At 36.0% G+C, this 12,375-nt stretch overlaps 1 protein-coding gene across 2 annotated transcripts in view; it reads left to right on the plus strand.

The window, feature by feature from the left end:
* Positions 1-12,375, plus strand: part of PIK3C2A (phosphatidylinositol-4-phosphate 3-kinase catalytic subunit type 2 alpha) — a 51,432-nt gene that overhangs the window by 17,824 nt on the left and 21,233 nt on the right. Inside the window, exons 3-11 of one of the 2 annotated variants that reach the window (XM_068194068.1) lie at positions 1,048-1,154; positions 2,749-2,906; positions 5,860-5,980; positions 6,622-6,733; positions 7,294-7,373; positions 7,477-7,540; positions 9,853-9,996; positions 11,989-12,031; positions 12,120-12,333. In XM_068194068.1, the coding sequence (XP_068050169.1) occupies positions 1,048-1,154; positions 2,749-2,906; positions 5,860-5,980; positions 6,622-6,733; positions 7,294-7,373; positions 7,477-7,540; positions 9,853-9,996; positions 11,989-12,031; positions 12,120-12,333 (1,043 nt within the window). The remainder of the gene's footprint in view (positions 1-1,047; positions 1,155-2,748; positions 2,907-5,859; positions 5,981-6,621; positions 6,734-7,293; positions 7,374-7,476; positions 7,541-9,852; positions 9,997-11,988; positions 12,032-12,119; positions 12,334-12,375) is intronic. The other variant, XM_068194069.1, reaches the window with a different exon arrangement.

Genomic DNA, 12,375 nt, shown 5'->3' on the forward strand with positions numbered 1-12,375 from the left:
TTTGGCTAATAATAAATAACCCACATAATTGTGAAGTAGTTAATTGCTGCTTCAAATATGAATAAATTGTGGTGCTTTTCAGAAAAACTGTAGTGCAGTCTGCTTTGTTCCTGGCCTTGTGGTTGGATTAAGGGTTTCTATAAGCATTGTAAAATCTTTGGATGAAACATGTAACTGGTCATGTAACTTATTCCAGGGAGGATCTGGCAGGAGCTTCACGAATCCTTCAAGGCTAGTGGTGGCTATTATACTATGGAGAACTGAGTTCCACCGGTTATTCCAACTTTCCTCTGCTTTTTGCTCACTCCAGCATTTGCATGGATGTGTTATGAATTGGATCAGAATACAGATATGGATTTAAAATCTGCTGCAGTTCTGTGTTTATCATTTTGATTTTGTTGGTTTTTTAAGTTTATTCGATTTTGCTGTTTGAAACTACAGCTGTCTTTTAGCAGTTGTTCTTTGAATTGGATACTTTAAAGATTGTGGTTTACAGTTTTGGGAGGTGATGGGAGCATTTGGCATAAGGAATTAAAATACTGGTAAGTTGATTCCATGGGGCTAGTTGTAAGTTTCATGTTCTGAATGCTATTTCCTTCCAGTGTTCAGCTTGTATTTTCCTGCTTTGTAGGAAGAGATAATCATGGGCACCAGTGGTATGTAGTGGTTCTTTCTGGAACTACACTGAATTTGAATTGCAGAACTGGAGAAAAAAATACAATTTTTTTCTATCTGTGGTTCAGCTGAATTTAGCCAAATCCAAATACAACAGGTCACTGCTGAGAGCTCAGGAACTGCTTGCATCTTAATATTAACTGATAATATTGATAATAACTGATGCTGGCAAATAAATGACCTGCTGCCAAGGAGTCACTGCTCCAGTGAATCTATGCTTTTCAGGTTAGTAGTGATACATGGTTATCTCCATATAGAAGTAGACATAAAACTAACAGTAAACCTTAGACTCATGAAAATCTGCCAGCTGCATGTGGCTTTTCTGGTTTAGGAATATGTTTGCAGCTATTTAAGTCCTGTATTATCTTTGAGTTGCAGAAAGACAATGGGACCACTGGCACACTGACAGAAAACGTGCTTCTCCAAGCAATTGAAGGGCAGAATCAAGAACTGTCAGCTTTTTCTGAAGCAGTTACAAAGTAAGAAATGGCTGAATATGAATTAACTTTCAGAAGCAAAAAAAAAAAAGCTAAATGATTCATTTTCAGTTAGCTTGACAGGAACAGTCTTTATATTTTTTTTTTGCTTGATGGGACAAATTTCAGTATGTATCCTTTTTCCTTTTCTTATCTCAGTTTTTCCTGGTTTTGTCCTGGTTTATATATTTTTTTTTCAAGAATGCAACAGAATTGTTAAGATCTTCAGTACTAAGATTATTTTATTATCATATATCCTCTTTCTTATTTTTGTCCTGTGGATTTCACTTTTCCTTGTTTTTATGATAATTTTTTTATCCTCAACGTATTTTTCTTTGTCTCATTGGTTTTTTATTACAATTTCTGTTGAAAGAGTTTGAAGTCTTTTTTTTTTTCTTGTTAGCTGAGACACCTCACAAAGTCCTATCACTCCGTGTATTTCCAACCTTTAAATGCTTTTATTTTTATTGCTTCCACAGATGGAATTCTGTAGCATAAAGCCTTTAAACTTGTCTCTGCTTTGCTCCCTAAAGATCAAGTGAAATTTCTTAAAGAATGTATGGGATTTTCTTCTTACTGCCACAATTTAATGAGATTATTTTTTGTGTTCTTCTTAGAGAAGACAAACTACTCTTGCCTTTTTTCCTTTTGAGATCAAAATTCAAGAATAATGGAGGAAATAGAGATCTTTGAATCTCAATGATAGCATCTATTTTTTTTTTCTTAAAGCAGAAATGTTGTGAAATAAAAAGGAAACTCCACAAAAACAATGAAAATTCTTATATATGGAAAACTTACTGATGATGATTAGGACAAAGCTCACATAGGATAGGCTTGTTGCAACACTTTCTGGTTAAATCTAATTGTTACCCTTTCTTTAAAGACCCAGTGTTTAAAATACTGATGGACTTTCAACTGGACAACTCTTGCTGGAGGATCTTGCTGTTGTCCAGAATCAAGACGATGAAATAAATGATCCTTAGAGAATAGTTTTGTTCTTAATCTCCTATAATATTACTTTAATATTGGCAGAAGTTTAAGGCTAAATTATTTTATCCATGTTAAATAGCAGAAGATTAAAAGCAGCTTTCCAAGTATGCTTTATTCACTTGTAGGTAAACAGTTCTGTACTGCTTGTTTCCTTAATAAAAGCCTTTGCCTCAATTAAGGCCTCTTCCTCAACTTCCATAGCTTGGAATAGTTACCTTCTGCACGGTATCTAAGTTCAGATTAGACTTCTAAAAGTTGAAACATGTGAAAAGGCTTGTTGATTTTTTTGGGTTTTTTTTTTAGAGCTTAACTTCTGCAGAAGTTGGATATGTCCTGTAAGAATTGACCTATTAAATATTTTAAGCTATGTGGAAAACCTGCCTAATTATACACTTAAGGTTTTTTTCCTGTCTAACTACTAGTTGTATAATTATTGTGGGCAATGTTCTGTTGAGAGTAGAAAAATTAAATGGTGCTTTGCACATGCGGTTTAGGTAGAGAGCCAAAGGTAGTCTTTACTGTTCTGCCTTGTGGTTATTACCATGTTATTTTGCTTTAGTCTTGGACTTCTCCATTGCAATGTTTCATAAACCTTCTCTTCTTCCAGACTGAGGACCAAGTTTCCTTATACTGATCAGCAAACAAACCCAGGTTTTGTGCTGAGTCCAATCATGCTGCAAAGAAACATAAGTGGGGAGAGTGCCAGTATCAAAGTTTCAATAGAAATCGAAGAATTCCAGCAACCAGTAACTTTCACATGTGATGGTATGTTCCTGCTTCTTGAGTTGGAGTTTGCTTGTGAAAGACTGTACACTCAGCCCAGGAGAATTTCAGTTTTTGTAATCCCTGGGTCTCAGGGGCTTGAGTTGTTTGTGGGAAATGTGGAAGTGGTAACTGAGGAAAGGACTAGTTCTGGGTCAGTGCCTCCATCAGAAAATATTTAGAAGCTGACAAACTGAAATATTGACTGTAAAAAAGGAAAGTCCCATAAACCAGAAGCACTATTCTGTCCATAGCTGGATAGAATAAAACAGTTTTTCAAGACTTTTTACTTCATAGTTATTGAGGGGATAATGACACCAGGACTGAGATTTTTAATGTTTAATTGTTAATTTCAACAGTATAACATATTTTAAAATAAATTTTTGTAGGCTATCTAAAAATTCAGGCAAACTGCTGCTGGAGAATAGGAATAAACACTAAAACTATATATTACTTGCCTGCAATACATGCTTATGAACACAAACACTACAATAATACTGTTGGATGTGCCACAACTGGCTGTCCCAGTTTTGTGGGTAACCAGGATATTGATTTGGGGTGGACCTTTGAGGTTTGCCTGGCTGTACTACATAAATTCATGTTCTCTGTGCAGTCTTGACTGCACAGTGGTTGTATTTGTAACTGCCTGCTGTCAACTTCTGGCAGTTCTGGCTGATAAAGTCACTGGTAATAAACTTTTTTGCCTCTATACTTCTGTAGTCTCTTATCACTTTTGAGGGTTATCATTTAGATCTCAACCTCTGACAGTGTAGATGCTTCAGAGCTGGTTGTTCTCAAAAGATCTGGAGTTATTTTATTGCTCACATGAACTTGCTGCTCTATTGGAAAAACAAGCTCTCTGTGCATCTCTGTGAATGTCTTTTCATTCTATATTAATTTGCTGGACCTTACATTTATTCTGTGGTCACTTAATAATCTTTTTGTTAAGAAATGAGGTGGATTGCAAATATAGCCTAGAAGGGGTTTCTGCACTTAATCCTTAAGACTACACTTTGCTAATATTACTGGCTTAATCCTTTCCTACAGAAGGCTTTGGTAGGGGAGCTAAAACGCTAGGGCTTCAGCCCTTTATTTCTAGTATTTTTTGTGACTAGCTTGGAATGTGTTTTGCATTCTACTTTCTTCTTTGCACTTTCTACTCACTTCCTTTTTTCTGACACTGAAACTACTTTTAGTTAAAACTACTTGTCTTCCATAGCTGGTGAAAGGTGTGTATGTGACTTGTAATGGAAGTATTGAAAGTTTTTTCTCTACCTTTAATTCTTTCTCTTCTTGATCAGATTGTTGCATACCTTGGCATCCTGATGCTAGAGCTGCTTTACTTCAGTGTGGTTTTCAGTCTTGCTCAGAAGGAGCTGCAGCCTCTCAGTGCTCTGACAACTGTTTGTAGAAAGGACCCAGGAGGAAAATGGATGAACTTTAGAGCTTTCTTGGATTAATTTTGCATTCATTTATTAGACTTTGCATGGAAGTTTGCTCTGTCTGAGCAAACATTGTGTGTCAGCAAGAAATTAATGTCTTTGAATAAGATGTAGGGCAGGGGAAAGGTGGTAACATCTTTGTAGTCTTCACAGGGCTTTGCAGGGCTGGCTGACCTTTGGCAGGGCAGCCTGTGGCTACAGCACAGAAACTACCCCTGCATGAAATATCACTGCAGCTTTTTTCTTTATCACCTGCCACGTATATTCTGTGCTGAAGGTAGTACAGCCATTTCACCCAATAATAAGTTAAACAGTCTTATTGACTTAAAGTGTTTCTGAATTCATACATCCCATCATTCCCTGTTCTTGAATTTCACACAGTCATTCTTCACATGTGCTTGTATACATCTGTGCTTGTAATAATTAATCATTTGTTAATGAGGTGAAGCACATGTGTTATCTTGTGGAAAATATTGTGGCATTACCTCTGTGTATATACCACAGTAGTAATATTTCTTTCTTTTAAAAAAAAAAAAAAAAAAAAAAAAAAAAGAGAAAATCAGGAAGGTCCCTGGAGTGGGGAAAAAAACCCCTCTCTGAAGGTACTGACAAAATATAAAATTACTTTTATAAAGCATCTTTTTTACAAAATTTTGAGGCACTTTGATATTATTTGCAAATGATTTGAGGGAGATAATTGGAAACTATCATTGGATTAGGGAGGGCTAGAGAGCATTTTGTATTTAAACATTTGTGTCATTCAAACTTATCTGTATTTTTAGACAATGACAGCTGGTGGCTGTGGGGGAATTGAATTTGGGTTTGACTGGGATTATTTTTTTTTTGCTCTGTAGATACTGGATGGAAGAGAGACTATTTTCCAAAAAGCATTTGGAGCCTGATACAAAAATACTGCTAGCTAAGAGTTGCATTTTGCAAAGGCTTGGTGATGCTTAATGAGATCTGCTCTGTACTAAGTACAAACTTACCTGGACAAGTGGAAAGAAAAAAGGGGAAAAGGACTTTCAGTAGGATTTACCTCAGCTGCAGCTGATATTTAGTTCCTCAAAAGCCAAACACATAGAAGAGTTCAATCTCCAACTCTTCAGATAGTGTTTTTTAAACTGAAAGTGCCTCTGGGATCACTTACCTATTTGAAGTCTTTGTTAAATAGGGCAAATTTTTAATGAAATTTCCAAAAAAAAAAAAAAGGATATCTTTAGTCCTGCAGACTGTGTTTGTACTTCTGGCTAAGTGAATACACTGTATCCTAATTTTTAAAGATTTTTTTGGGCTTTTTATAATGGCAGTCGAATTTCATGAGATACCTTTCTTTGTGAGAGAAAAGTGAAGATCTCAAATGATGAAATTTAGGTGATAATAGGAACGTAAAAGTCTTCTCTACAAGTATAAAAATCAATTTCATTAAATAGCTACAATTTGTGAGTGAACAGTATTTAATATCACACGCTATAGATTCGTGTTTAACTTTTAGATATAATTTCTTTAAACAGTGAGTTCCCCTGTTGAGCTTATAATAATGCAGGCACTTTGCTGGGTGCATGATGACTTGAATGAAGTGGACATTGGCAGCTATATCCTGAAAGTCTGTGGCCAAGAAGAAGTTCTGCAGAAGTAAGCAAACTCTTTTTCATTAATACTTAATTTCATGCTTTTTCATGACACAGTTACTGGAAAGTGTATCTCTAGTGATTAAATGTGTGAAAGAGACCTTAAAAATGTAAGGGAATCACTCTTTGCACAAAGATCAGAAGTTTTTGGAATTGCTCTGGGATATAGCAAAGTAGGTTGTCATCAACTCTGTTCTAATGTAGATGCATGTTTTCTAGAGCATTTCTGTGTTGTAATCTTTGACCACTCTTCAAATCTCAGAAACTGAAAAAAAATAAAGATCAACTATTTTCTAATAAACTGGGGGAGTTGTGGTTTGCAGGGTTTTGTTTGTTTCTTGGTTTGATTTTTGGTTTGGTTTTTTGTTGTAATTTTTTTTCCAAAACCAAAGGTTTAAAAAGACCCATTCTGGGTTAGAATGTTTGGTTTCAGTGTTAACCACTGTGGTTAAGAGCTTTAGCACAAGTACAGGTGTCTGCAATAGTGTATAAAAACTTGTGCAGAAGTAAAAATCAGATCAAGGATGGCGTGGAGGTTGATTCGCCATTTCCTTACTTCATGGCAACAGGTTGCCTGGAGTATTTGGTGTAAGTTCTTGGGCAAGCACTGCTTTGGTTGTGACTGTGCTTGCTTTTGTTTCTCAGCAAGCACTGCATAGGAAGTCACGAGTACATCCAGAACTGCCGGAAGTGGGACACGGACATCAGCCTGCAGCTCCTGACCCACAGCGGGATGTGCAACGACCTGGCACGGACAGTGAGTGCTCCTGGTCTGCAGGAGAGTGCTGGGCCCAGGCTGTGACCTCCTTGTGTGATTGACAGATTAGCATGCCCGCCTGCTGTTGGGAATGCTATCCTCTTATCCTGCGAGAAAGTGAAACACCTAACTGAATTTTCACAAAGCAAATTACATAAATATGGATAATGCCTCTTACTAGAACCAAGTATTTTATACCTGGAAAAGGTATGCTAGCAGTTGGACTAAACTTGAGGCTTGAAAAAGAAGGAACAAATTTCAGAGTTAAATAAAAGTTGGGAACAGTTTTTGAGTTTAGTTAAATATGTATTGGACCATCAAGGAAGAAGGAAGGAGTATCTGGTATCTGCGTAGTTGGGCACTTGATGGCTGTTTCTTCCCTCTGTCTCCATGTGTACACATTTCACAGGCTATTAAGTAGTTGTTTCTTTTCACCTCTGAAGAGATCCCCTTATATCTTGCCCCTTCAACACCCCAGGTGTTAGTAATTCATCTTCTAAAATGTTATGCATGTTATAGAAAAGTGAGAGCTGGACTTAGTACCTAATATTTTATTGCAGGAAGATGATGACAGGACACCTGTACATCTAACCAAACACCTCTACAAAGTAGAAAAGCCTTTCAGAGAACCTATCATAAGGTAATGTTTTATGGTTATTTTAATAATCAAGTGCTGATCACTGCTGAATTCCTGACCAAGGTTCTGTTCTGTTCTTGTGTTCAAGAGCTTTTATTTCTTGCAGGTCTTCCATTGAAGAGCTTCTTGAGGTGTATCACAAGCAAGTTAACATAGCCCTTAAGAATGAGGTAAGGTTTATTGCTGAACCAAAAGTAGCATGGCCAAAGTCACTGGTAAGGTAGCTGGCAAAAAGACTTGCAGGTTTTCTCAGGGAAGCTGAGAATCTGAGCAAACTTTCAAATGTGAAATTATAATCATGGGTATTTAGATTTCTGTTCTTCCTGGATTTTCTTGCAAGCCAGTTATTACCTGGTCATCACAACTAGAAATGTATCTTCCGAGTCCTGGGGTGCAAAATAACCTCTTCCTCAAACATGCTGGAAGAGGTTAATTCAGGAGAATAGGGAAGAGATCTGATTTCTGACTATGACTGTTGTTGACAGCCATGAAGGATGCATTTACTAGCAGAAAAAATTCTGCATAATAGAGAGTAGGAATAGTTGTGTACAATGGGAGTTAGAACTGAAGCCTGTTTGGAACATACAAATAAGTTCTACAAAAGCATAATAATGTTTACTCTGCATTATTCAATTAATTTAAAATACCCTGTCAAAAAATTCTGTTTCAGTGTATGACAGGTAGCTTAAAGCAGCTTGGATGTTGAATAGTTTAGAGTAATATCCCATCTGCAAAAGCTTATGGATATAACCTGCCTTACTCATTTCTCAAAGGAGAAGCTGCTTTTAACTGGTGATAGTAATGTAATTTGGAGTCTTAAATGCTTAAACCTTAGATAACTGTTTTTCTTAACTAGTCTCGACATGAATTAGTTAATTGCAATACTTTTCATTTCCACTGTGTTTGTTTGGCTATCCAGGAATGCAGGTCTGAACAAGTTGCTGTCTGCTATTTCCATACTCCCTTAATATTTTTTAATTCCCTTGGTGGTGATTCACCACGTTCTCAAGGGTAGATTTGAACACAACCTTTTTGTAGAAGAACGAGCTTTACTGCTCCCTGCTATGGTGATGGTGTTGTTGCTTTGCTCTTGCAGCTGCTTCAGCTTCTTTGTTGAGCTGTGATTTCACAGGCTGAGATGAGGAAAGCAAAACATCTCAATTCAGATTTGTGTTCTAGCCTTTGTTGAGCTTGTTGGAAATTGAGCTTTTTGAGGTTGGGGGATGTAGTTTGTCGGTGGTGATGATTAGATCCAAATAGCGGCAGTTCTACATCTGAATTTTTTTACTTCATGAAGTGAATTCCTTTACATATTCAGTAGTTGAAGATGGCTAATCCAAGTGAAGAAGGGTAATCCATAAATAATTTGTACTTAGGCTTTGATTTCACATTGTTGAACACTTTGAAAGTTATCAATTGTCTTTTTATTGAGATTTGAGAGCCTGTGAGGAAAATAGCAGTGGAAATGTCTCTTTCCATGTCTCAAAGAAGCTGTTACTTTCAATTTGTTAGCTTTGGAAGATTGGCTTAAATATTTACAGCATCTTCTGATTTCCGTGATTATTTTCTTACCAGAATAGTTAATTGTTGCCAGATAAGTCTCAGTTTAAAAACCTTCTGATTCAAATGGCTTCTTTGCTATCCATTTGTAGGAAGACGAAGAGTATATGTCTGGGAGAGTGGTGGTTGGGAATCAATTTACATCTTAGTGAGAGAATATTGCAATAATTATTCCTCTTATTTAGTTGTAAGTACTCAGAAGTTATTGTGAAAGAAACCTATACATTAAACCTTTAAAAAGTAAACTTATTTTGAAGCAAATATCTTAATTTTCCACATGTGTTCTTTAAAACTGGGTGAAGACTTCCCTTACATTAAAAAACAAACCCCAGGATGCCCCCTAGGATAATTCAGATTTCACTTGAGTGGCTTTTCTTCTGTTGGAAGAGTAGAGGGAAGAGAACATTAGGAACAGCTGAGCTTTGTCTTAAGTAGCTTACAAAAGTAAATTAAAGTAAAAAAGATTAGTTCCATCATGCAAGCAGTACTGTAGTGTAAGTAGTAGAAGTGTCAGTGTAATTTAAACCTGAAATTGAACCACTGCTTCTTTAGCATTGCTTCCTCACACTCACTGAATATTCTTCTTGAACTGCACTTACTTTTTAGGCCATGAGCGAAATTGAACTTAGTATCTCATTAGAAAATAATTGTTTGCCAACAGGTTAATAGAAAAATGGTTGGGAACCTCTTAATGTTTCCTGGCACCCCATTCTAGGATCTCTACTACTGTTTTTGGCGTTCATAAGGAAGTTCTCAGTATTGAGGTTTTTCTTTATTCCAATCATTAGACCACAGTTTAATGTAAAGGAGATGTGCATCTAATAGTGACATTTTCTTGGCAATTCATTAAAAAACATTAAAGCAATACTGGTTTTCACAATTGTGATCAGATCAATCTGTTCTCTCATACATTCCTTATTAGAACCAGCATAAAGCAGTAGATCATGTAATTAAGACTGTCAGAAAAATCTGTTCTACACTGGATTGTGTAGAGACTCCTGCAATAACAGAATCAGTGAAGAAGCTCAAGAGGGCTGTTAATCTCCCGAGGATTAAAAATGCTGAGGTAAACTTTCACTCTATAAATTGCATGTTTTAACTGATAAATTTTATTTCAGTCTTTAGTAGCTGGAAATACTGGCAACAGTTTTGTCAGGGTTCTGTTGGGATTTTTTTGTTGGGTTTTATTATTTATTTATTTTACTTGACAGCTTCCATTTATTTTGACATCTCCTTGCTGTTAATGCATTAATCACTTGCTTTGGGAATATTTTCCTTTTCTAAATAGTGACTGTTTAAAAACTAGTTTTAAAGTACTGTTTTCTGGTTCTGTAAGTAGAAACTTGTGTCACAGCAGATGCCACTAAATCTGACTGAGGGGAACTGACAGGCACTTATGCTGTCTAAAATTAATGCAGTTATGCTTTAAAGGAGGAATTGACATCACGTATTTTCCCAGTAGTGTTTGTGACTAGCAATAGCATCTTAAAACTCTTAACTGTTCATGCTTCTGCATTCCTGAGCATAAGGACAAACCCAAAATCTCCCAAACAGCACAGAATTTCATGATGCAGCTGCCTTATAATGAATGGTTCACTTGAGCAGGATGGTCTCAAGTCATGTTACCAAAAACAATCATTAAGTAGAGAAGTGTGCAAATAAAAAAGCTGAATAATCTTATCATGCTATTTCGGTTGTCCTGCTGCCTTATTAGAGTGGCAACTCACATGATGCTCTATTTGCTTTTGGCTTTATCAGTTCAGTGATGTATTTGTAATACTGAGCAGAAGACAGATAAATACAGTTGTCACAAGAGTTAAAATTGTACAGGGAAGTGCAGAAGACATTAAGACAACATAGTGAAATACAGCATATAAATATTTTTTTCAATGTTTACTTTTTGATAGGAGAAAGCTGTAGAAATAATTAGATTACAGTGTACAAATAGCTCCCAAAAATAACATTGCTCCAGCAGAATTTGAAAAAGGTGGGATTTTATTAATAAAACCCTGTGATTATTTTATGATGGATATTGGCTTACACAATAATGTGTATGAAGACATGTAGGACTGCTTTCAGAAACAAAAATGCTGTAAATATTGGAGACTTGCATTGTAACATTTTGTAAGATATTGTTTGGTGGTTTTTTTGTTTTTTTTTTTTTTTTTTTAAGTAATTCTTTCTGGCTGGACGAAGTGACCATGTTTTTGTAAGAATGTGAAATATCTTGATATTCAAACTTTAAGTTGAAGATGCTCAATTAGTACACTGAAAGTGTAACGAGAGCTTTCATTCTTCTGCACTTGTCGCAAACTTCTTAGGAAGTTACCAATTCACTGGGCTTTGATTTTAAACCACAAGCTTAGTTTTATCAGGACTTGAATTTGGCATGAAACCCTTCCTGATTAGAAGGGAGTAAATTCCCAAGATTTGTTTGTCACCTCTTGGTTCCAACATTGTCTCTGTTGAGACTAGACATTGCTGTGATGTTGCACCATGTTGAGACTTCCATTTTAGCAGACCCAGAAGCAAACAAATATAGTACAAAGTAACAGTCCTTACTGTTCATTTTCTCAGTTGTTTAATATTTTTTTATTCAGTAAATTTATAACTCTGCCAGCAAAAGGAACCTTACCAAATTCCACAAACAAAACAAAACAAAATGCTGTTTATAGCTGTTTAGATTTAAATTACTGGTCAAAAAGCTAATGATCTCTGTTTTCATCCAGAACAGCCCTGAGCAAGTTTTATCTCTACCTAGAGAAGTTAGATTATCCTGAGCAATATTCCAACGTACTGTGTCTTCCTGGGCTTCATATAAAGAATGTCAAAGCAGTTGACTTGACAAAAAATGAGCTTTGAACTTGGTGAATAGTTGCTACATCATATGGAAATTGTGATGCTGTTAACTCTTGAGGAACTTTGAGTGAAAAGATGTGTTACATAAACTTAAAATGAGCCTCATTCACATAGTTCATAATTTCTGTAGAAGATACTTAATAGCCATGGAAAATGCATGTAGATTTTCAGTATTGAAATTTCCTCTGACTTTCTGTAGGTATCCTTAAAATGTGGTGATGACAATAGCAAGAGCCCCTCTGGTGAGTAAAGTTCTTCAATTTTTATTTAAAAACTGTTCTGAAGTGGCTAATTTAGAAAGAAATGCATTAAAAATAAATTATCATTTAGGTTCACTGAAGCCTGAAAACCCTCTGAAAGTGAGTATAGACCAGTTAACAAGAGCAGTTGAGGCCCTTCTGCAGCTCCACACAAATTCCTGTAGCAGTTCAGCAGCAATTTCTCCAGAAGACAGTAAGAGTACCAAGGAAGCTTGGACTGCCACAGAACATCTCCAATTCACAATATTTGCTGCTCATGGAATTTCTTCTGGTTGGGTGTCAAAGTAAGTGATTTATTCTAAAATTCCTCCTTTTATATATATATA

This window comes from Anomalospiza imberbis, chromosome 6 (genome assembly GCF_031753505.1).
Source record: "Anomalospiza imberbis isolate Cuckoo-Finch-1a 21T00152 chromosome 6, ASM3175350v1, whole genome shotgun sequence".
NCBI classification, from domain to species: Eukaryota; Metazoa; Chordata; class Aves; order Passeriformes; family Viduidae; genus Anomalospiza; species Anomalospiza imberbis.